Source organism: Rhinolophus ferrumequinum, chromosome 20 (assembly GCF_004115265.2).
Source record: "Rhinolophus ferrumequinum isolate MPI-CBG mRhiFer1 chromosome 20, mRhiFer1_v1.p, whole genome shotgun sequence".
Lineage (NCBI taxonomy): Eukaryota > Metazoa > Chordata > Mammalia > Chiroptera > Rhinolophidae > Rhinolophus > Rhinolophus ferrumequinum.
Genome location: NC_046303.1, coordinates 52620893 through 52647441, shown reverse-complemented (window position 1 = coordinate 52647441; position 26549 = coordinate 52620893). Strand labels below are relative to the sequence as shown.

At 38.9% G+C, this 26549-nt stretch overlaps 1 protein-coding gene across 1 annotated transcript in view; it reads left to right on the top strand.

The window, feature by feature from the left end:
• The window catches only part of VPS41 (VPS41 subunit of HOPS complex), a 170663-nt gene that overhangs the window by 19572 nt on the left and 124542 nt on the right, over window positions 1-26549 (top strand). Inside the window, exons 3-4 of the mRNA XM_033088546.1 lie at window positions 6582-6689; window positions 12512-12589. Of these exons, the coding sequence (XP_032944437.1) occupies window positions 6582-6689; window positions 12512-12589 (186 nt within the window). The remainder of the gene's footprint in view (window positions 1-6581; window positions 6690-12511; window positions 12590-26549) is intronic.

Here is a 26549-nt window from a genome sequence, read left to right as displayed (position 1 = left end):
TCCAGAAATAAAATTTAAGTTCTATATTAATAGTAACAATAGAAAATATAATGATCTTTCTGTTAACCTCCAAAATTCATGTGACACACATTTTTTAAAAATAAAATCCAAGTCTGCATTTGGACTGTCACAATGGTATATGAAATATACTGATGTGTGAAAGATATGAATAAAGTTAAAACAACATGAAAAATTGGTTATAAACACCAGAAATTTTCTTGTACACGATTTTTAAATTATCAGGTGAAAATGCATATTTTTTGTTGATCTAGAAATCTAAGTTAGGTGACAGGTCTCCACACAAATTTACTCTATCGTGTTAGTATCAAAATCATAGTTTTTAATTGCTTTAATTTGTTAACCCGAAAAGTAGTTTTTCACTTTCAAGTTAAAACTCAAAAGAATTACTGTGAAATGAAATTTATTTTCAAATAGTGTTCTAAAATCTTATACGACGGTTTAAAGGACTTATCTTGAATTAAAAGTGCTATACGCTTAATGAGAATCCATGTTAGTTGTAGAATTGATTCTTTTTAAAGGAAAGCTGCAAATTTTTCTTGTGTGGGTAAATGTCACTCTGCTCATATCTTCGCTTAGCTGCAAGTCAGGACTTGTACTATTCCACTAGGTTGTCATAGAAACGCAGTTAACTGTCATCTCAACTCAGACTGTTGATGGTTTTATTTGTAGGTTTGTAAGATTATTAAAATTTAACAAAAATTATTGATTGGCTTTTCATTAATACTGGGTAGTTTTCCATGAAAGTTCACACCATACAGAAGCCTTTTTTTTTCTGTTTAAATTTTCAAAAAGTGAAGATCTATATTAAATCTGCTTGATTTTTTGAAAAATGTTTTTTATTTAAAATGTGATGTATAGTCTGCAGCAGAATAACCTCCATGAATTGTACTTTTGACTCACTTTCCATTTTCTTTGTTTACAGCAAGCAGAAGAAAACCTTGAAAACTCACCGTTAGCTTGCTTTTAACTTAACATAAAAGATACCTGTCAGAAAAGCGTGAAATGCTACATCAAGTGCCTAATATTGGAGTTTTCATTTGCTTTATGGTTTTTGAAACCTGGCACGAATGCTTCAGTGAACTGTGTTGTGAAAGTATTTATTTTTGTATATTTATGTGAGAGGAATTATTTAGTTGTCACTTATAAATAAGGCAGGCAAATCTTATTTACAGTAACTTTAATGGTCCGTGGATGAGTGCTTTTATGCAAAATAGTCAAGAGGCTAGAATTAACTTTTCACATTGGTTGCACATTTGATGTCCAGACTTGAGCAACATGTGGCATCTTCTTATAAAGACTATTGTCTGGATTCAATTTGTATTTAACACATTATTTCAGAATGCACGTCATCTCACATTTAATATGAACTTTGTAATGATTTCTGTTTCTTGCTTGTAGGTGTATAAGTAGAAGTGTTTATTTGTTGCTTCTGTGATTTTGCTCTTTCTAGGTTTTTTAGACTTGGTTAATTAGCTAGTTCGTATTTTAGCAGCAGATCACTTTTGACATGTAACAGCTCCTTGCTTTGGGTTGATTATCATTAGTGACCCTTTTAAAGGAGTATAGGTCTTGTAGTTAACTGCTTATACTTCCATTTGTTGCTATCAGTTCTCAAAGGTGTTCTTAGAAAATTGGTAGTAGGTACATTGCCTTTGATTTTAATACTCTGTTACTAAATAAACAACTCTGTTACTGAATAAATAGCCTGTGTATACTTGGAGAAAAAAATTTTTCATCTCATCATTTACATGGAATACTAACATTTTAACCGGGTTTATTGCTCTTAAAACTTAATTACTGCTCTTGTAGCTGGCCTGTACAATCGCCCCCAGTGATGCTCACCTCCTGCTGTTCCTGCCCTTGTATTCTGCCTTCGCACACTGAATCATGGCTGACCCTATGATCAGTACAACACTGTAGAAGTGTCAGTGTGCGACCTCAAGGCTAGGTCGTATATAACATTGGGGCTTCCGGTTTGCTCTCTCTAGAATCACTCACTCTGGGGAATTCGCCTTCCATGTCATGAGGACACTCAAGCCGCCCTATGGAGAGCTCCATGAGGCAGGGAACTGAAGCCCCCACCACCCGCCCCAACAGCCGGCACCAGCTTGCCAGACATTTGAGCGAGCCATCCTAGAGGCAGATCCTCTAACCCCAGTTGAGCCTTCAGATTGTTGCAGCCTCAGCTAACATGTTGCCTGCAATCCCAGGAGAAACCTTGAGTCCAAATCACCCAGTTGAGCCCCTCCTGTATTGCTTACCCACAGAAACTCTGTAAGATAATACATATTCATTGCTGTTTTAAGTCAGTACATTTTGGTGTAATATGCAGCAATAAATAATGTGCCTGCTAAATAAACACATTTTTAAACATTTTCTATTGGTCATATAGTTTTATATTGGCCATATAAATTTTTATGCGTATTTGTAGGCATAAAAATTGTGGAGGCTTCTGTTGTGATTTCTGGCATCATTTTCGTAGGAGATTGGATAGTGTGTTGAACAGGGCATCATAACTGAATTTGAATTTTGGCTTTGTGTGTGTGTGTCTTGATGAAATTACATAACATTTCTGATCATCAGTGCTTACTGAAAATTTGTAAAATGGAATAAATATACTTAACTCTCCATAGTGGTTTTGTTTTTTTTCTAAGATCACAATGAAATGAGATTATCTGATCTTAAACCTATGAGAGGATGACATGATGTTTGGTATGTCTTATCCTTTCCAGTTACGCACAGATAATGCCTCTTTCCATTGAAGATGCAGTTCTTTGCCCCAGAGGTAAAGACTTGTAAACATTTGAGTTTGCAGTCTCTCCCTGGTGTGTCCTGTCAGTCTTAATAATCTTCAGTAGGCCCAACACTTACTATTCTACAAGTCATTTTTCTTTCCTTAATTTTGTTTTTACTCTGATGTGCCTAGGTGTGATTTTCTTTGTTTATTCTGCTTTGGGTTGCAAAGCTGCTTGAATTTGGGGTGATGTCATGTTTTAATAAATTCTCAGTTGTTACCTCTTTAAATGTTGCTCCTGCCTCACACCCGTTTTCCTTATCCTTCTGAGACTGTAATTAAAAGCATGTTAGGCCTTCTTACTGTGTTCCACATATCACACATGTTCTTTTCTTGTGTTTTTCATCCATTTTTCTTCTCTAGGCTTCCTTTTGGATGTATTTTGACCTGTTCTCCATTTCACTAATCATGTCTTTTACTTTGCTAATCTTCGGTTAAACCATTCATTGAGTTCATAATTTCAGTTACATTTTTCAGTTCTAAAATTTTTTATTGTTTTTTTACAGATTACAATTCCTTGTTGAAAATTTCTTTTATTTTCTCTATCTTTTGTTTTTCTGAACATAGTAGTCATAGTTATATTAAAGCTCTTTTATGGTAATTATATCTTTCAGGGGTCTATTTTTAAGTCCTTTTTTTCTTCTTGATTGTTAGTCATTTGGTCTTGTCTTGTGGCATACCTGGTAATTTTTTATTGAATTCTCAATATTGTAAGTGAAAATTGTAGAGGCCCCAGTAGTTTTCTTTCTCCAAGGGGAAGTTTGCTTTCTTCCACGAATCACCTTTCCTTTACTGGACAGATAAATTGGGGGTTATATACCTTACTTCAGTCATGGGTTGAACTGAGTCAAAGATAGATTGCTGTTATGGTAAGCAATTTTTTGTGTCTCCTGTGACCCAGGAGTTCCAATTAAGAGTCTGATATTCACCAGGACCTCATTTGCTGATGACTCCTGAACATTAATTCTTATTTTCTCAGCACATCTTATTCATCTTATTTCATTCTTCTCTCCTAACTATACATGCTGTGTCACGGGACAGACCTAACTCTAGCCCCACATAAACACTAATCTGCTTTCTGTCTCGATGGATTTGCTAATTTGGACATTTCATGTAAATGGAATCATACATTGTTTGGTCTCTTGTGTGTGGTTCTTTCAGTGTACTGTTTTTGAGATTCCTTGTGGTATAGCAGGTATTTACTTCATTCATTTTTACTGCTGAATAGTCTCCCATTGTATGAATGTTCCACATTTTGTGTCTCCATTCATCAATTCAGGCACATTTTCCTGCTTTTAAAACTGTGGCTCTCACCTTCTCAAAATGTCTTCATCATAAAACCATTCTGATATTTTCTTCATTGTTTCTGTTACTCCCTCTGCTTCTTTCACTTCCTCCACTTTTCCCTTATATTTTTGAGGCTTTCTGTTTCGCTTTTTAGCCTCAGACCTCACATACCAGGTGTGATCAAACAATACAGTGAATGTTTAAATAAAAAAGTTATTACAGTAAAAAACACATTGCCATTGATTCCCCTCAAAATTCTCCCCCTCAAAATACTCCCCCTCGCTTCGAACGTACTTATCTCATTGTTCTTGCCACTTTCTGAAGCAGTTCTGGAAGTCCTCCTTCGTGAATGTCTTCAGTTGTGCTATCATGGCTGCCTCCATGTCCTGAATCATTTTGATTTCGGGGAAGAGCCAGAAGTCGCATGGTGTCAGGTCCAGTGAATAAGATAGATGAGAACAAACTGTAGTGTTTTATTTGACAGAAATTGCTGTACCAGAAGTGATGTGTAATACAGAGCATTGTCATGATGGAGGATGATTTACGGCACACTTTAAAACACATCTTCTCTTAACCGTAGCTCACATCCGACTGACTGCACAACAAATTGAAACTTGTCACACACTCTTACTAAGTTTTGATGTGCCACTTCCCGTATTGAAGATCCCGCCTTTCTGTAGGATGGCACTCGGCAGCAGCATTCACCGTATCTTGTGATCACAATGGAAAAGCTCCATGTCATACAACGCTTCTGGTACAGCAATTTCTATCAAATAAAAATATTACGGTGTGTCCTCATCCACCTTATTCACCAGATCTGGCACCATGCGACTTCTGGCTCTTCCCCAAAGACAAAATGATCATGAAAGCTAAACATTTTGAATGGATTCAGAATATCAAGGCAGCCATAACAGCACAACTAAAGACACTCATGAAAGAGGACTTCCAAACTGCTTCAGAAAGTGGCAAGAATGATGGGATAAGTGTGTTTGAAGCTAGGGGGAGAATTTTGAAGGGGTTAATGGCAATGTGTCTTATACTGTAATACATTTTTTTTAATTTAAACATTTAGCTATTTTTTTTTTAATCACACCTTGTAGCTTTGAAAAATGGCAGTTGTCTTATGGGGAAAAGTGGCTGCCTCACTCTTCCACTGGGATCTTAGTCCCTCAAGTCCGTATTTTTGTCAGCCTATCCCCACAGGTACAAAAAAGTTTGCTCCTTTCCCTATCCCCAGCAATGGCCATCTTATCTTCCCAGACAGAGCTCGAGTGTTCAGCCTCTTGTCCTGCACCCAGAATTAGTAAACACCTCCAGGAAGAATGGCTGTCAAATGCCAGCTCACCTCTCCATGTTTTCTCCCCCACCTTGGAATGTTGGTCCTCCTAGTTCAGGCTGCCTCAGCAGCCCTTTGATTGATGCCTCAGACTGGTGTTGCTATATATTTCATTAAGCCTTTCTAGTTATTTTGAGTGTTGATGTGCCTCAAGCTACTCGAAAACTAGCAGAAGGTGGACATGATAAAATTATTATGAAGGAAATGTCTGTGAATAGATTATTTTGTGAACTTCTATTTTGGCCAGTTATTGGTATATGCATATGTTTTTGGTTTCTCATGACATATCAATGCAGTGAAATCTTTTTCTGAACCATTGTAGTAATTTTTATAATTACCTTTGATTTATTCACAGCTATTATAGTCAATATAGATTCCTAACTGCATTCCATAACTATGAGGATTAAGGATATCTTATGCTGTATGCACTGAGATTAAACATGAAGTTAGTAATGATACATATAAAATGAATAAGAAGGTTATAATGTATAAGTAAGTTTATTTATATGACAGTAAACAATACATTTTCTAATATAAACTAAGTAATGATTGTTCATGTATTATCAGCTATTTCAAATAAATATTAAAATATTTTTATCTAAGGGGAAGAATACACTTTGCTTTATATAAAATTTCCAATTTTCTTTCACTTTGATTTAATATTAAAAATTATATCTTTCTAATTAAAATGAGATATTCTCAAATCTGAGAGAAATATGTGTACTATGGAAATAGAAAATTCATGTCTTTTAGAGGTTTATTGTATTCCTGTGTTACTGCTGTGTCCTATGACCATGAGGTCATACTAACAAGTATTTTGCCCACTCACCTTTTATTGGCATATTCTGCACAGTGGGCCAGACACTGTTTACTGTAATATTCCAGTTGATTATTGTTAACAGTAACTATGTATGTACAATCTTGTTTTAAGCTTTGGAGTTTATTCTGCCAGTGCAGTCGTAGCAGTAGATACACACAGTTGAAACAGTGAAACATGAAGATTTTAACCTTTAGCTGGAGTTGTAGTTATTGACAGTCATTGAGGGAACTATCTCTGGGTCCCCCTTAAGAAATGCGTTTTGAGTCTTAGACCATTTCAGATAAATCCATGACGGCTCTTATTTTCTCTGCTCTATTATGCAGGAAGAAGAGAGTGAGGAGGAACCCAAGCTGAAGTATGAGAGGCTTTCCAATGGGGTGACTGAAATCCTCCAGAAGGATGCAGCCAGCTGCATGACCGTGCATGACAAGGTAAGGTGGCCCTCGTCGAGGATTCTCTGGGAGTCGTTCTTACTGTAAGTTTGTTTCTACTTTGGAGTCCTGATGCTTTTACTGGTGGTTTTGTATAGTAATTGTGTCTTCCTGCCACTGTTCTTCTCTCCTTCCTCACCACACAAAATCAAAAGTACAACCAAAACTATTATATACATATACATATATATGTGTGTGTGTATTCACACATAGAGCACTACAAGGATGTATCAGGTAGAATTTAGACGGTGGTGAATGTGAGAGATTCAGAGCAAGTGGTTTTTGGAAACACTATCATTTAATTGCTCAAACCGTAAGTAATAGAGTAGAAAAGTTGTAAGATTAGAAACCATATTGGAGCTTAGTGCTTTCTTAAGAGTAGAAGGGATTACACTGGAGGTGTTAGAAATCAGTAGAAAGGCCCAAATTGTTACTTATGTTTTATCTGAATGAATTAATATCTTCCACACCTGGGTCTTGGCTGTAAGCAGGCTAAGAACTGCAGGGCATCCTTAATGCATTCTTGGACCAGAACAAAACGTGTCATAACGGAGTATTGGAAGCCGGGCAGTTTCAACCAGTGCCCTGTTCTTCCCTGTGAACCCCATGAGCGAGCTTCGTTCCCCCCACGAAAGGCAGACTCCCCAAGTCTGATCCATCTTCGGGCTTCCGTCTCCATCCTGTGACCAGCTGTGCTGCCTCCTCCTCCTCCTCGCCCCACCCAGTCCGTGGGACTTCAAATTCTGATCCATTGTAAACAGATTTACTTGTTCCACATGTTGCTAGAATGTTTGCTGTGTCTCGTTTCGCCAGAAACCCCGTCCTTTGAGACGCCCGCCTTTGGGCTGCGCCACCGTCTGCCAACTTCCTTGTCACTCTCCTGCACTCACTGAAGACTGGCCTTGCCATTGTTCAGCCTAATTGAGTTCCACGTCCTCCCTGTTCTGTTTCCCCCCCCCATGAAGGCCACACTCTGGGTGCTGTCAGTACCTGGAACTTGGGGGTCTTGAGCGCGCTCTCTGTTGACCCTTTTTATCCTTTACACTTCTGTTAATTTCCCTACGACCCCTGCTCTGTCACTGTGTGGAGCCCTGGTCTGTACTTCCTATTGTTACTCATTTTCTAACTCTCAGTGGTTAGCTGTCGTAACTTTGCCAGCATCTTCAGTTCTGTTCCACCCTTCTCCTTTGTTGTGCCTCGGGTTATACATTTGTTCTTCATCAGCTTCCGTAGTTCGTCCTCATTCCCCCTTAACCGCTCCGAGGATGATGTCACTTCTGTTTAATTAAGACACCTGTAACTGAAGGGTGCTCAGCCTCGGTTCCCGAGCCCTTCCTTCCCAGCTCAGCCGAATGCATGGCCATCCTTACCCACAGGACGTTTTCCTCCTCTTCAAGGGCCTTTTCGTCCACTTTTGTTCTTCACCTCATCTTATTTCATCCTTCTCTCCTAACTATACATGCTGTGTCACGGGACAGACCTAACTCTAGCCCCACATAAACACTAATCTGCTTTCTGTCTCGATGGATTTGCTAATTTGGACATTTCATATAAATGGAATCATACATTGTTTGGTCTCTTGTGTGTGGTTCTTTCACTTAGTGTACTGTTTTTGAGATTCCTTGTGGTATAGCAGGTATCTGCTTCATTCCTTTTTACTGCTGAATAGTCTCCCATTGTATGAATGTTCCACATTTTGTGTCTCCATTCACCAATTCAGGCACATTTTCCTGCTTTTAAAACTGTGGCTCTCACCTTCTCAAAATGTCTTCATCATGACACCATTCTATTATTTTCTTGGTCATTTCTGTTACTCCCTCTGGTTTTTTCACTTCCTTTTACCTCCACCTTTCCCTTACATTTGGTTTCCCCAAGACTTGGTCCATTGTCCACATTTCTTCTAAATTTGTACTTTTCTTGATTTTAAATGTCATGGTCTCTGCCCACTGCCTGCTGCCCCTTCTCAGAACAGTGTGCTTATGTACCAGGTGCCTCCTAAACATCTCCACCTTTCGTTTGGTGTTTGCCCGAAACTCAGCATGTTGTCCGTAATGAACCATCCTCTTTGCCATGTCACCTGGCGTCTATTTTGTGTTCTCTGTCCCATCTGGTGACATTACCACCTTCTTTGTCCCATGAGCCAAAGCTGACTCTTTCTCTCCTTCCACCCCGACATCTCCTAAGTCCTGGTGATTTGTTTGCCACCCCTGCCCTAGGGCAGGCCCTCATCTGCCTGCACCCACACGCCTCTATGATGTTTGTACTTTACACCCATCTGCCACCCAGTTGCCAGAATGATCTGTCAAAAATACGGATTTGAAAACTCTTGTATGATTTTCATAATCCACTAAATAAAATCAAAGCTCCTTAATGCGGTCTGTGGGGCGCTCTGTGATCTTGCCTCTGTGTAAGTAGCCTTACTTCTTACTCCTTTCTGTGTGGTGCTCCGATAGCAGTGCTCGGCTGTGTTACTCGTGGCATACCTTCCCCTGGATCCCCCTCATCTCACCCGTGTAAGTGTACCCCTATCCAGAGCCTTTCTCTTTTCATTGCGGTCTTCTTCATTTCTCTCTGGAACTAACGCATGTACTGTAAACCAACCTGTTTTCCTTCAGATTTGCTTTCATTCTAGTACGCTGCTAACAGTTCTTTTACTAAAATAATCCTCCAGAAATTTAAATCTGATCACGTGATCCTCCTTCCTAGACTTCTTATTGTTCCTGATTTGGCCTTCCCTTTACTTTCCTACCTTTCATCACTCCATAAATATTCACATACCTCCTATGAACCAACCTTTCCTGCCCCATCCCGTCTCCTCCCCTAGACGCTAACTGGATGCTTCTGCCGTATAAAACGACTTGTAATTTCTTGACTTTGTTCTGCTGTTTTGGTAATTCCATGCCTTTGAACAAGTTGTATACACTCTGCCTAAAATGGTGGTTCCCACAGCCTGCCCCATGTGCCTCAGTGTTTGTGGTGTGACTCCTCGGTCAGAGTTCAAAATTCAGCACAGCTGACGTCATGGGTCTTAGAGCTCTTCCATTTTAAGCATACTCTTTAAATTATAATTAACTTTTCTATCTCTCTCGTTATACTATCACCCTTTTAAGTCACACTTGCTTATTGTCTGTACATATTTTAGGTGCTTTTGTGTGTTGTGTGTTGAATAATCGCTGAATGGACGAAATGGAGAACGACTCCAACCAACCTGGCCAAGGAGCTGACAGTCAGACCTGCAGTCTGTGCTGACTTTTAGAACGTGTACTCGTAATCTGAGGCCCGTATTCCATTTGTGAGGTTTCTGGTCCAGTGGACAGTGTTTTAGCTCTTAATGCTGGCCCTGGCTCTGCCACTTATTGACTCTTTCCAGGGAAGTCACATCAACTCCCGGATTTACATCCTCCTGTGTAATGGAAGGGACTCCCTGCTCTGATGCTTAGAATACTGTAAAATGCCACGTGAGATGTAGATGATAGGATTCTGCTCACCACGGTTGAAAGGTGCTACTTCCCGTTCCTCTGTGGTGTCTGCTGTTTATGTACAAAAATCCCAATCATGCAGAGTAAAAGCAGGTATGCTTGGGAATAGTTCAGAAGATTGGATACACAATCTGATTATAAAATGAGTCAAGTTTCTGTAATTAAACATGAAAAGTGCTAATTAAATTTATTCTTTGCCCATCCTGTATTTTAAGTGCTCTCAGGTTCGAAAGAAAAAAAACAACAACACATCAATAGTTACAAAAGCGCAAGGCTTTTCATGACTACAGAGTCACATTTAAAGGATTTGTATGTATATCTGTGATTTGCGGCCAGTTTTGTATTTTTGATTAGTTTAGTTAAAAAATTAGTAAATGTAAGTATGACTTATTAATAATTTGGTAGTTAAATTTTTAAGAGCACATAAAGTTATTTCTAAAGGGAGCAGTGATCATTTAATCTGAATGATTAGTTTTCATAAACAGAAGATAACTTGTCATAGAAACCACTGTGTTGTTTTTTCAAAAATGTTCTAAAGTAATTTTAGGTTGAAAATGTAAAATCAAAATAATTGTTTTATGTTTTCTTTCCTTATATATTATAAAGTTTTAAACTAGTAATTTTGAATAAAGGAAAAGGGAAGGAATTAATGTTTGGATCAAGTACCCTGCATAGAACCTTTAAAAATTTAATAAAATAAAGTATAATTGGAAGGTGAAGTACGGCCTTCACAGAGGTGTCGGAGAGTGACCCAGGAGTAAAGCGTTTTACGGATCCAATCCCCCTTAGTTTTCTAACAAACTAAATACAGTATTTATGAGGAGAATCAATACTGCCTAGTACTTGGGATGCAGTGAGCGTTTAAGACTCATTCTTTTACCATAGATAGTCTCAGAATGAAGTGGAGTGTTGTTTGTTTTTAGTTAGTAGTATGTGTTTTTTTTATTCAAATATTGTCAGATTGTCACTGTAGAGAAAAAAATTACAACCATCTGAGTCCTCTATTTCTGATAAGAATGAATGTTCTTTGGCTTTGGAGAAGGCATCCTGGTTTGGTTTAAATATTCAGACTAATTTCCCCCCAGAATTACCTCTGGCCCCTTTCTTTTCCGGGGCCCAGGCATCCTGTTCTCACCAGGCTTGCTGTCTGCACTGGATGAGTAATCGGCGTGGCACCTGGTGCGTTCAGGCAGGACTCGTCATACCTAGTTATGTCTGCACACCTGATGTTTTATTAACCAGTATTGATTTTTTTACCCAGGGGACTTTTTTCTTCTTGAAAAAAGGCGACCTTGCAGGAGTGAAAGGCATCGCAGGGGCTGAGTTTCCAATGAACCCCTTCTTTCCCTTTCTGTGACTCCTCTTTACTGCACCTTCATGTTCTAAGTGCCTGAAATTTCATTTTAAGTAATTCCATTTTGGTAAATCTTTTAAAATCATGACTTTCTGTAAGGCTATTTTTTTAAAGATTGTGCTGCTTGACTGAAATGCTTAGTAGTGCCTGTAAATGTGAACATTTCATTAAAGGTTGCAATGAAGCATGCTCGCATGCAGTGAAAAATGGAGAATTTGGAACTATTTGAGTAATGTGTAAAGAAATAAAAGGGAAGAAAAATCTCATGTTATATTTCAGGTAGGGCTAAAGTTTCTTCTGGTTTGTTGAAGGGTTAGTTTTTCAAAGCATTAAAAGAACAGTCGGAGTTATGAACTAGTTTCATATCATAAAATTAATGTGTAGCTCAACAGTTATTTTGTGACAAGGGTTTTTTTGCATTAAAATATAAATGTTTACTCTCAATGTTATACATTAACTGTTATAGAGACAATCTGATACTAACCGATAGTGTAAGTACATCTGACTCTTTTCATCTCTTGATATATGGCGTGGATTTTCTTCTCTAAAAAGTAATATTTTGTTGTGTATATATATGTTGAACTTAAATGATAACACGCATTTACACATTTGCCACAAATTAAAGCGAGTTGCTAAATCATCCCCGTGTGACTTTGAGTTCAGCCCGAGGTTGTTCGTGCTTTCCCACCTGCGTTGTCATTTGCTGCCTGTGTCCATCGGGCATTGTGTACAGAGCGCACACCCCCTTAGCTGTCAGTAGATGGAGGTCCTCACGTGTCATTCGGCCAGCTCGCTGCACTGTCACAGTAAGGAGGGCCCTGTCCTGTTCCTTCCCTGAAGCTGGAAACACGTCTTCTCCAAGGAGTGCATGTCCTCCAAGGCATCGCAGAGCACTTAAAGCATTAGGACTCTCGACTTTGAAAACGGTTTTATTACTAATTGTGTGTTAATGGTACATTAATAAACTGACCCCTCTGTTCTTCTTACAGTTTTTGGCACTGGGCACACACTATGGCAAGGTGTATTTACTTGATATCCAAGGGAACATCACTCAGAAGTTTGATGTAGTAAGTATACAGTATAAAATAATGTATGAGCTAAATTTCATGCAAAAATTTGTGCTTTAGAGTATTAGTTTTAGCAATTTGTTTTAATAGCATAAAGAATCTTTATCAATTAAACCAGTGCTAAGAGTGTAACTGAACTTTATAGTATATGCTAAAATTTTTTACAGGTGAACTTGTAAAGAAAGAGGTCTATATATACATTATATACTTTGGGAATCTTATATGTACAAACTTCACTTAAAAATCTATTGTTTAAAATTCATTGAACTGCAATTCTTTGGTTAATTATAGTCATCCATTTGGCTTTAAATGGAGCAATTAAAAATACTCCTGTAGGTGTCCTTTTTAAATTATAACAGTGTAGAATGTTTAGGTGAAATGCTATTAAAAGAAAAAACTTATTAGTGAATAATAGTGCTAATTTACACACTCGATTTGTAGATTCCTTAAAATGTGAACCCTCTCATTTGGTCATCGTGTCACCTGTAACTACATGCCCCATCACCTTGTCCAGATGCCAAATATAATTGAAAATTGATTGATCATCTTGCTGATTTAATTTCTCTCTTCTAAATATATAAAGCTAATATTTTATGTGAATTACATTGATTGAAAGTGAAGATCCAGGCTTTTTAATTTTTTAATTGCGATTTACAATCATTGAGGAGGAAGGAAATAGTGAATTTGAAGCTTGATTTTGGTATTTAAGATGTACCTGGACAGTACCAAGGGCATCTGTAGTTGTCTGAATGTGAACATCTGGTGTGAATAAGTTGATCATTTTGGGGGGCAGATAATACTTTTTTGAAGAAAAGCATCAGTACTTGTTGAAAGATCCATCATATGGTATTAGTGTGGTTTATAAAGGAGACCACAGTTTCTAAAGCTGACACATTACATATGAAAAGAAAAGTGTTGCTTTATTTTGCTTAGAAAAAAACGGAACCACTGAATGGAGACAGAATCTCTGAAATAGTTCAGAAAGGGAAAATTATGTTCTCTAATCGTACTGATACATCAGAAAAATTGTGGGTTCTTGTTTTGCTTTCGCATCCCTTTCAGGCAAGAGGAATATACCTCCCTCATCTACCTCCTGGACACTGATACCCTTCTTGATGACTTAAGCATTTGGCCTTTCAGTTGCCATCCATTAAAACGTGGAGCTTGTGCTGGGCAGAGCTCTTTTTTGTGGTGGTGTTACTCGTATCTCTTCACCTTTTAAAAAACTTGCCTGTATGATCTCTTAAATTTGTATTGCCTCCAGTACAATGATTCTGTGACACTCTGCATCTAAGTCTTTTTAATATTGTATAGCAGTGTCAGTGTTTAATTGCTGCGGTTCACGGGACATATACTGCTGCTTCCATTTCCAAAAGAAAAACCAAGAAAAACACCGTAGGAGTTTCTCATGTGTTTTTCCTCTCATTTATTTATTCCGTCAGTCCTTGCGTCTGCTCTGTAGACACCTTCAGTTGTATCTTCTCTGATGTCCCTTTTGTGTCGAGTATGTCTTACGTCTTTTCTCAGGTAATTTATGGTATCACCCCTAAATTTGCCCACACTTTTTCTTTTAGTCCTGCTATGTGACATCTTTAAAAATTAAGTTCTCTTATAAATAAATAAAGAGCTTTGCACTCTTTATTTTAGGAGAGGAAGATGGTTGGGTGGTGTTTTGGTTTGTTTACCTTGCTCAAGAACACGATAGTCTGCTGTGGAAAAGTGTGTCATGAGGCCCTGGCTTCTTTATGATTATAACCATAATATTAGGTATATGACTTTCAGGTGACAAGTTTTAGATTGTCATTATGTTTTGAAAGGAGCCTTAATCTTTAGCTTCTCATCTCTGATCAGAGTTTTTACCTTTATTTTATTTTCCTGTTTTTGATGTTGTAGTTCCTTTGGGGGCTCTGTATTAGTCCTCTTAAAAAAGGATTCTTTCTATTCTAGAAACAATGCTATGACTTGAATTTACTAATTTTCATTGACTGTAACAATTACCATATTTAATCAAGAACTTTTTTCTTCATTAGAAACACAGTGAGAATGAAACAAGTATTAGAAAAAAAAATAATGAATAAACACCCCTGACTTTAATTTTCACTTCTAGGTGTAAATAATTTAAACAAAATAAAATTCAATAAAGTAATAATACTGTATATTTGCATAACATTTTTTATCTCCCAAGAAATATCTCTTCATCTCATTCATGGCATTTGTAGTTTTGATTCCAGTAGTAATAGTCATGAAACAATAGTCTAAATCCTCATCAGTCAATACGGTTTTGTTTGGCAGAGGGTGAAGGCATCGAGGAACCTCTGTTTTAAGAAGGTTTCCAGATGATTTTTGAAAAGACTGACCATGCCAAGTGTTGGTGAGGATGTGGACAACGTGGAACTCTTACACTGCTGGTGGAAATGTAAAATGGTATAACCACTTTGCAAAATAGTTCAGCAATTTTTTAAAACATTCCACATACATCTACCATATTATCCAGCTATTCCACCCTTAGAAAATGGAAGCATATGCTCATACAAAAACTTCTACATGAGTGTCATCAGTTTTATTTATTATAGCCCCACAACGGAAACAATATATATGCCCATCTATAGACGAATGGATAAACAAAATATTATATCCATAGCATGGCATTATACTCATCAATAAAAAAGAACGAACTTTTGATACATAAGTGACATAAGCTAGACTGAAAAGGCTATATATATTGTGTGGTTGGATTTATATACAGTTCTAAAAAACACAAAGAAATCTGTAAGGGCAGAAAGCAGGTCAGTGGTTGCCTGGAGATGGGCGGACAATGGCATGGGAGGATTATAAAGTGGCGTGAGACTCAGTGCTTACAGGAATGTGGCGAAGTGTCCAACATATGAGGTGTGATCAAGCAATACTGGGAATGTTTTAATAAAAACAAACGTTATTACAGTAAAAGACACATTATTATTAATCCCCCTCCAAACACTCCCCCTCGCTTCAAACACACTTATCCCATCGTTCTTGCCACTTTTTGAAGCGGTTCTGGAAGTCCTCTATCGTGAGTGTCTTTAGTTGTGCTGTTGTGGCTGCCTCGATGTCCTGAATCATTTTGACTTTGGGGAAGAGCCGGAAGTCACACGGTGCCAGATCCGGTGAATAAGGTGGGTGAGGACATACCATAATATTTTTATTTGACAGAAATTGCCATATACCAAAAGCGATGTGTGACACGGAGCATTGTCATGATGGAGGATGATTTACAGCACACTTTAAAACACACTCAACCGTAGCTCACACCTGACTGACTGCACCGAACAAGTTAAAACTTGTCACACACTGTACTAAGGTTTGAGTGCCGCTTCCCGTATTGAAGGTCCCGGCCTTTCCATTGGATGGCACTCGGCAGCGGCATTCACCATATTTTGTAGTCACAACAGAAAAGCTCCATGTCACACATCGCTTCTGGTGGGGCAATTTCTGTCAAATAAAAACATTACAGTATGTATGTATCCTACCTTATTCACAGGGTATGGCACTGTACAACTTCCGGCTCTTCTCCAAAATCAAAATCACCATGAAAGTTAAACATTTTGAATTGATTCAGGATATCGAGGCAGCCATGACAGTGCAACTAAAGGCATTTATGAAGAGGACTTCCAAAACTGCTGCAGAAAGTGGCAAGAACGATGGGATAAGTGTATTCGAAGCGAGGGGGTGTATTTTGAGGGGGATTAATGACAATGTGTCTTTAACTAATTATTTTTTAATTTAAACATTCACTATACTTTTTGATCCCACCTCATATGTCAGAACTTACCAAATTTACACCTTAAATGTCTGCAGCTTATTGTATGTCAATTATATGTCAATAAAGCTGTTAAAAATAAAAACAAAAAAAGAGACCAGTTACAGAAAAAATGGAATAATATGTTCTCAGAGGTCATGTTTACACATCCAAATACTTATGTTATTTGCATGTATGTGACTCCAAATTATTGGGTATTCTTAAGGTGCTTGACATTATATTAATAAATCTAGATTATCTAATTACTGGCTCTTTGGGCCTTTTTTTAAATTGGTTTCAGGTGTACAAAACAATGTAATAGACATTTACACCCCTTACAAAGTAATAACCTCCCTCCCCCAATCTACTACCCCTCTGACAACGTATATAGCTCTTACAATTCCACTGACTATTATTCCCTATGCTGTGCTCCATAACTCATGACCATATATACACACACACCTACATATGCATATATATATATGTATATATGTATAAAATTATAGTTGACATTCAATATTATTCAGCTTCATCTTCAGGTGTACAGTGCAGTAGTCAGGCATCTACACCGTATATGAAGTGCTCTCCCTAATAAGACATGTACCCATCTGACACCCTACAAAATCTTTATAACATTATTACTTATATTCCCCAAACTGACTTTCATATCCCCCAATATTGTAGTTACCAATATGTGCTTTTTAATCCCCTCCTCTTCTCACTTATCCCCCCCCCCATTTACCGTGTTTCCCCCAAAATAAGACCTAGCCGGACAATCAGCTCTAATGCGTCTTTTGGAGCAAAAATTAATCCAAGACCCAGTATTATATTATACCTGATTATTATATTACATTACATAAGACCGGGTCTTAGATTAATTTTTGCTCCAAAAGACGCATTAGAGCTGATTGTCTGGCTAGGTCTTTTTTTTTGGGGAAACACGGTAGCATCCGTCAGTTTTTCCTCTATTACCTTTCAGACTGCTTCTGTTTACTTTGCTCATTTATTCAGTTCTTTAGATTCCACGTATAAGGGGGATCCTGTAGTATTTGTCTTTCTCCAATTGACTTATTTCACTTAGTATAATGTTCTCTAGGTCCATCCATATCATTGCAAATGGTTTGGCCTTTCTTTCAGCTGTGAATCAAAAGAAAAAATCTGTCATTAAAAATTTTGTTGAATATTTTCCTTGTTTCTGACCAATGAGATATGGTTGGAGAAAATACCAAAAGTTTAGCTTAGATGAGAGGTGAAAGAATTTAACAAATATTAATATCTTTTTCCTAATTTGGTTCTGTATTGGCATAAGTAATATGGCTTCAGTATTGTGTATCTCTTTTGTGGGGAGCTCCACATTCTGTTGAAATGATATAGTGACTGAGAGTGGAGTAACTGGATAGGTAGGGATTTGTTTTAGTTTTCCGCATAGCATGGTTACTCTGTGTCGTGTAGGAAAATGGGCTTGTTTGAAATAATGCAATGTGCAGATTTTGTGCTAAATGTCTTGTTTAGGTACATCTGCATAGTTAGCAGAAAGTCTACCAGAATTGTGTTAGATTTTCTAGAAGAGTTTCATCTCAAAGGAGAAAATTAAATGCCCTGTGTGGTAGTCTAAAAATTTAATTCCATTGTACTTTAGTGGGGAAACAAATGAACATATTAGGACACTTTGGTTGCTCAGTGACAGAAATTCACTCAGGCAGGTAACCAACAGTAGGATTTACTGGCTCTTGTTGTAAGTCAAGGTGAGGTGGGGCTTCAGGGCTCAGACAGTGTCTTAGAGTCCCCATCTCTGGGGTAGGCTCTTTTCATCGGGGCGGGGGGCATCATTGTCAGCCCACAGTCCGAGACTGATGGCACAGCACTGTAATCCTCAAAAACATGAAAGGACTCCTTCTTCAGTAACTGGCCAAAACCTGCCAGGAGGGGCTTTGAGGGGCCTGCCTGGGGGACGTACTGCCACCTGAAGCAGTTGCTGTAGGTCCTTTGACAGGATGCTCTGGCCAGGCTTGAGTTAGGAGTGGGAATTAGGGGTACGGGGTGCCTCACTCTAATCGTACAGAATCAGTTTCTTTAAGAAGCACGTCTGTTTCTGCCTGGAGCTGTCCGGGAGCCACCTTTCCAGTGCCCTGTACATTTAATGAATGATGCTAAATCCAGGTGTGATGCTGGCATGGACATCCTCAGGTGGGCTGGGGAACCTTGTGACTGATTATTTCCTTTGAACAAATCCTTCGAGGTGAAACCACTGCGTTGGTCAGACGCTGTGAACATGTTTAAGGTTTTGCTGCAGATTGCTGCATTTCACTGCACTCGAGGTCGGATCGAATTATATACACACCCGCACTGTGGGACTGTCACTGTATTTTGTCACCAGCATTGGCTGTTACCATGCAATAATTCTTTGCCGCTTAAATTTCTAGAAAATGGGAATTGATTGATTCAGTTAATATTTTTCTGACTACTAATGAGGCTGTTTACTCTTTTGAGAATTGTTAATTCATATACTTTGTCAGTATATGTGTAAAGTTCTACATTGATCTGGAATTAAAGAGTTGATTATTTACAAACAAAAATACAACATTGATCAGGGTGGCTCATGTAATGGTTCAAAATCAGAAGTCACCAGAAAGTCAAATATAACACTTGCAAATAATCTTTCTATTATTAAATGAAACACTGATGGTTTACTTTAGGACAGTATCCATTTTCACTCTAAATTCATACTTCAAGTCTGAGCATCATTGTTTCTCTTTATTCACTTGTTTGGATTCTTTGAGTTCTATAAAGCTATAAAATCATAAGGCATTTGTAGAAAATTTTAACAGTGTATGTATTTTTGTTAAAATATTAATTCTAGATGAACTCTTACAGATAGGTAAGGAAAACACAACCCAGAAAGAAACTGGGCAAACAGTATGGCGAACCTCAAAATTTTTGTCTCCAGTAACCACGTACAAAGATGCTCAATGTCTCTAGTAATTGTGGAATAATCAGGGAAATGTGAAATTTCACACCCATTAATTTGGCAAAACTTTTAAAAGTCTGATCAGTACCAGATACTAGACAGTGGTGAGCAGGGGAATTGGCACTCTGTTCTCCTGGCGGGTGCGGGGGGCATGGAGAGTCTGCACACATCTCCTTGTTCCAAGAGTGGCACCTGTCGTCTGGTCTGTGGTTTATCTTTGAATTCCTCGTTTGTAGTATTTTCAGAAGTTTTTTTTTTTAATTTGAATGCAGTAAATATATGTCAGTTTTCTCATTTGTGGTTTCTATTTTTTAGATATCTTCCTATATTTTCTTCGAAAAGTTTTAAAGTTTTGCTTTTTACATTTAAGTCTTCATTGTTCCTCAAGAAAATCATTACTGTATGGTGCGGAGAAGGATTTATTCCTTGGATGGAGTCTGAAGTTCTTGCTTTGCCAGGAAAAGAACTGCACAAAGCTTTGCAACCCCCTGAACCTACTGATTTCCTGTTTTCTTTCCTTAGCCCCACTAGGCCATGGTTCAGTTGCATTCCTGGAAATCCAGCTACCCCAGAATGGATGTAGAAAGAGAAGTGCTGAGGGATGACCGGCGGTGAAGACTGACATGCCCATTAGCAGGGTGGCTGCCAGGTCCTGGAGGTGGTGGGCTGTGGTCTTGAGGCGGGAGTTGGGTAGGGTGGCTCCCTGGCTGTGTGCCAGGCTCAGGGCCGGACCCCTGCACCACCTGCATTAGTTTAACCTCTCTCCTGACTTTCTTTCTCTATAAAATGTAGAGCATAGTCCCACTCGTGATGAATAGGACTATTTTGAGGATTATTTGAGATATACACCTGAAATATGTATTACCCGGCTCAGTGAATGTCAGCCATTATGAGGCCTGGGATTCACACAGGAGCCTGATGACAGGCCTTTGGGGCACTTCCTGAAAGAGAGCTGTGTTTTCTCAATCCATTGATGTGGTTGGCTTTAACAATGTTCTTATATATCAGACAGGCAAACCTGGAAGTGAGGCGGGAGGGAGGCAGGAAGGAAAAAGAAGGGAAGAAGAAAGAGAAGCTTCCTTCACACACCCATTCTTACGTACTGATTTTGCCACCCTCTCCATCAGATCCTTGGTTCATTTGGGGAGTGGGTATCTTTTATCACATTGCACATAGGGGTTTATTTCTTTGGTGTTTTAAGAACATGCTTACTTCTGTAACTTGTCTCTGTGAAATGGACCCAGTACAGGTCTAGTGACTTGACTCCAGGAATTTGAGTATAGAGACATTGCAGCTTGGTTTACAAGATGCTTCTTTTGAGAACTGTTGGGAGATGACAGTCTACTTGGGAAATGACTTAATGGGGAATTAATAAAGCATTGTTTTTGCACCGGAGAGCATTATAACGATAATTTCCGTGGTGAAGGGACCACTGAATTTGTGATGTTTTAAATGGTCTTTCTTCACTTTATGTCTGAAAAATAAGTTAGGCATTTTGTATTTATAACTCAGTTATTTAAAGTGTTTGTATTGTACTTTTTAGAGAAGGATTTTTTTTCCAACCTGTGAAAACACAAAGGCTTTACTTTCCTAGATGTTTTTAGATAATAGAATGCATTAGCATTGCTGCTGCTATTAAGTTATAAATAAAAGTGAGATAAAATAAGTAGAATGTTTTTACTCCTAAACAGATTTTTCTTTTATCATTAGTGGTATCATTGACTTGCATGTTGAGAAAGTGAGCGAGGGAGTCTGTGGGCTCCGTTCTGATGTTCACGTAGCTGTGCCATCAGCAGAGGCGTGCCATTGTTGGCTTTCTGGAGCTGCTGGTTCTCGTCCTCCAGGGTGTAGCACAGCAGGGGCTTAGAACTCTCAATCTAAGGGTGGCTGTCTAAGACTTACTGTTGGAGAATAATAATATGCTTGTCATTGCTGTCCTAGCTATATTATTTCAGGGGTGATAGTCCTATTTCTATTGCATTAACTCGTACAGAAAAAATTTACTATATACTCTAGGAAAAGCAATTTGATTTCTGGAGCTGTAGTGACGTGGCGAGCTGCAGAGGACACCTCATTCACTGTGGCCACCTCTCAGCCCCACTTATTTGGTAGGAAGACATCAGTGTTTATTTCTACGCTAAGTTATTATTTGAAGTAGACAAGTTGGGTCGTAGGACGCATGGCAGCGTCTTTGTCAGTAATTGCTGTGGATTCTGACTGCACCTTCTCTGCCGGGTCCTGCCTGGCTCCTGGGCTGACAGCACTGAACTGCTCCAACAAGGTGCTACCTTTTAATTAGACTGTATCTTCGCTAGGTTCTTGTTTCTTCATCAGTGGGGTCTAGTGGGCCAAAGTAAAGTTTTTTTAGTCGAAATACTGTAGCCTAATTGCAAAGATGAGGCTTGTACAGACTCCTGATGAACCTCATCTTTTCAGAGAGCCCCATTCTCTCCTCCTGTGTTAGCGTCCGTCTGTGTGATGTTTATATCCTCTGTGACATGCCTCCATTATTCCCTAAATCCCCTAGATTCTTCTCTTAGCTCATTCTCTCTCTCATTTTTTATTTTTATTTTTTATTTTTATATTGCCACCCACCTCGTTCAAGTCTTTGTGAACTCTCACCTGGGTTTATTGCAGTGGAACTCAGCTGATCTCCCTGCCCCGTGTCTCTCCTAATCCTGCCCAGAGCTGCCCAAGTCACCTTCCCAGGGGGCGCCGGGACTGTGGTACCCCCCTGACTGCAGGCACCCGAGAGCTTCTGTGATGCCTGTGGAATAAAACAGCTCTTGTCTGAGGCCCTTAGGGCTTCCATGTCTGGACATCTGGGCGACAGTCTCCTCCACAGGGCGGCCTGCACTGTCTGCACACTTTGTCCTTTCGCTCGTGTTGCAATGTGCTTTCCGGTTTTTGCCTGCAGAAATGCCCAGTGTCCCACCCTCTTTGTGACACCTTCCTTGATGACCCCATGCAGGAGAATGTGTATTTCATATTCATTCAGTGATTGCTTTCGATTCCTTCAGCAAACATCTGAAAGGATGTGCACGAGATGTAAAGAATAGTGAGACGCGGCCCCTGTGCTTAGGTCGAATCAGATGGGAGCTAGGCATGCAGACTGTGGTCCGTAACGTGTTAAATTCTAAAGTAGCAGTATTACCAAGTGCTGGGATCACAGGCTGTCCACAAACACTGTGAGCGCAGGCTTTCTTTGTCCATTTTTTGTTTAATCCTCTTCATCTCATGTGGGTTTTTGGAATATTACTATTTTGTTAAATGCACTTATTAGTAAATTTTTTTCTGCATTATTCCCTTGCAATACTCAGAGATGACGTTGCTTTCTCTCGTAACTCTGCTTTCCTTTTTCTATCACTCCTTCCTTTGTATCTATGTTGGATACATGTATAAGCAAGAAAAGTATTGACCCAGTGTAACAACAAATAATTTTTATCATACTTCACACATTGTATTTCACCATTTTGAAAGCTGTCAATTGTATTTATTTTCAGGTCATTTATAGAACAAACATAAATTTTTATAACAGTGGTTTTCCAGTAAAACGGATTGTTTTGCCATGGCACCACCACCTAGCACAATGTCTGGTAGCTGGCAGGTGCTCAGCAATTCTAGTACAGTTACTAGGAAGAGAAACTCTGCTGGCTCCTTATGCTGTTGCTCACTTATTTACTGAGAAGTTCCTATTAAAGTTTTTCTCACCCACCTGCCACACTGTGCTGTAGCAAACCATCCCAGCGTCACATGGAGCCAACCGTCTGACATGTCCACTTGCAGCTGTCAAGTAAACGGGCGTGCGAGCAATGGGGACAGTGAGCTCCGGCTCTGATGGGCTATTCACCCATCTCTGCAGGCTCCTAACTGCAGGTTTGCGGCGTCCCCAGAAGGTTACTGGCCTAAATGTGGACTGTGTTTCAGTGGTTTGCAAACCTCCTAAGGGCAGCATTTACCTGTCCACCATGAGCACCTGGCATCCGGCACAGTGCCTGGCATATGAATAAAAGAGGAAATGTGGACCAAAAGCCTGATTTTACCTTTTATCAAAGCAATGTTTTAATCGGTGCCCAGGTTGTGAATAACTGGCTTGAATACATGTCGTGTGCAAGCCGGCCTCCTCCCGTTGTTTGCGGGGATGTGGCAGGCACAGGCAGAAGGTGAAGTTTAACAAAAGGAAAACAGCGCTAGGAACCAGCAGTATGCTAGCTTCTGAGGAGGCAATCCCTTCCAAATCCTCCCTGTGCTTTTAAAGGTTGTTAGGATTTAGAAAAGGAACATCTGTCTAAGACGTCTCTGCAGGCTGAAAGGCCATCCACATCCGTGCCTCGGTTGTGGCGGAGCCGTCCTGGCAGGCCCAGCGGTGGGGGTGGGATGAACGTCTGAGCCTCTGGCCAGCCAGGCACGCGCAGGGGCCGTGGGTGTGGGGTGCAGGGGGGTGAAGGGTCAGATGAGGTTGCAAGTGGTCCTTGTAGGTTTACAACATCTAGGTCATACTCAGTGTGCTTTTACGGGGAAGTGGTTAAAACCTCTTGTTGAAGATATGTTTAAAAGTTAAAGTATTTATGAATATTTTGATGCATATCAAAGACTGATAAAGCTTGCTTATAAATGCAGAAAATTTAAGCCCAAGTGTTAAAACACTGATGACACAATGAATGGACTAAATTGTTTTCAAACAAGGTGGTTCTTATAACTTCTTTCCATTCTTCTCATTCCCCAGTTATTTTTATTTCTCTTTGATTATTTCCAAGGTACTAGTTAGTGTTTGAATAAAGGACATTAATTTTCTAATAGGGTAATTTTATTTTTTGATCATTAGAATTGAAGTGAAAGTGGCTAATGAGAGATACTTAAATTTATTTTTTCCTATCGAACTGTATTCTTCTTGTGGAATATAGAATACTTATTAAGGCTCTGAGAAGGTTCATGTAGGCAGTGTACCCTGTGCTTTAATCATTTCATATTTATCCACATTAACTTTGCAGCATCAGGGAAAGTTATGATGAACCATAAAGCTGTTTGAAGCACTACAGCTGGTTTGAAATCGCTCTAAGATGAATCACCTGTAGTTCCATGGATAGTGATATTTGGGGAGTATTTTTGAGCTCCTGTATTGGGACCATAACAGACATCACCTCAAATAACACATGTAATTGTTTCATATTATAAAGGTAAAGATACTGGTATGCTCAGTATTTTAACTAACATAAACGTTATTCAATAAATGCTTTTCACTGAGAAATCAGCTTTGTTTATATAAATAGGTTAGTACTTTTTCAGACTATGCAATTTTATTTTTTCAAGCTTTATTGAGATCTAATTGACATAGAATGTTATGTAAGTTTAAGGTGTACAATGTGATGATTTGATACACATATATTTCAAAATGCTTACCATGATAAGATTAGTTACCACATTCTTCACCTCACATAATTGCCATGTGGGTGTTGTTATGGTTACAGGGAGAACTTTAAAGCTCTCCTCTCTTAGCATCTGAAGTACACAGCACAGTGTTGTTAACTACAGTCTCCCCGCTCTACCTCAGGTCCCCTGAGCTTCCTCATCTTGGAAGTTTGTACCCTCTGAGCAGCATTTCCCCATTTACCCACCCCCTAGCGCCTGCAACCACCATTGTACTCTGTTTCTGTGAGTTGAATATTTTTCTGTTCCACATAGAAGTGAGGTCATGCAGTGTCTGTCTTTCTCTATCTGACTTATTTCACTTAGCATAATGCATTCAGGGTCCATCTGTGTTGTCTGTCATCAATGGCAGGATTTCCTTCTTTTTGATGGCTAAATAATATCCATATACTCATATATATACACCGCATTTTCTTATCCATTTGTCAGTGGACACTTAGGTTCTTTCCATATCTTGGCTATTGTGAATAATGTTGCAGTGAACATGGGGGTGCAGATATGTTTTAGAAATCCTGATTTCATTTCCTTTGGATATATACCCAGAAGTGAGATTGCTGGGTCATAAGGTAGTTCTGTTTTTAATTTTTTGAGGAAACTCCATACTGTTTTCCATAACGGCTATACCAGTTTACATTCCCACCAGCAGTATATGAGGAGGGTTCCCTCTTCTCCATATCTTTGCCAACTTTTATCTCTTATCTTTTTTATTGTAGCCATTTTAACAGGCGTGAGGTAAAGCTCACTGAGGTTTTGATATGCATTTCCCTGTGACTGCTGATGTTGAACACCTTTTCATATACTTGTTGGCCATTTGTATGTCTTCTTTGGAGAATTGTCTATTCAATCTGCCAGTTTTTAAATGCGATTGTTTTCTTGCTGCAGTCTGCACTCTATATCAGTGGGTTTTGTATCCGTGTATTCAGGCAGCCATGGATTTGAAAGTATTAAAAAAAAAAAAGTTGCATTGTCGCTGACATGTACTATATAGTTAAGTCTACCAAGGATGTATCTGTCCTGAATGATACAGATTTCTTTCATTCTTCCCCAAACAGTACAGTATTAACAACTATTTCCAGAGCAGTTGCATCGTATTAGGTATTATAAGTAATCTAGAGATGATTTAAAGTGTACGGGAGGGTGTGCATGGGTTGCATGCAAATAGTATGTTATTTTCCATAAGGGACTTGAGCATCCGTGGATTTTGGTATCTGCGAGGGCACTGGAACTAGTGTAATGCCCCATGGATGCCGAGGGACAACTATATTGAGTTGTATGAATTCCATGTATATTTTGGATATTAACCTCTTATTAGATATATGGTTTGCAGATATTTTCTTCCATTTCATTTTGATTGGTTATTTGGTTGGTTTTATTACTTGTGCTTTTAGTGTTGTATCCAAAAACTCATTGCCACGATCAATGTTAAGGAGCTTTCCCCCTATGTTTTCTTCTAGGAGTTTCATAGTTTCAGGTCTTACCTTTAAGTCTCTACCTTTAAGATCTTACATTTAAATCCATCTTGAGTTAATTTTTGTGAGTGATGTAAGATAGGGGTCCATTTTCATTATTTTACGTGTGAATATCCAGTTTTCCCCCCATGTATTAAGGAGACTAACCTTTCCCCATTTTATATTTTTGGCTCCCTTGTCTAATGCTGTTTGACCATGTGTTTTTGGGCTCTTGATTCTGTTCCATTGGTTTGTGTGTCTGTTTTTATGTCAGTACCATACTGTTTGGATTACTGTAACTGTGTAATATAGTTTGAAATCAGGATGTGTCATGCCTCCAGC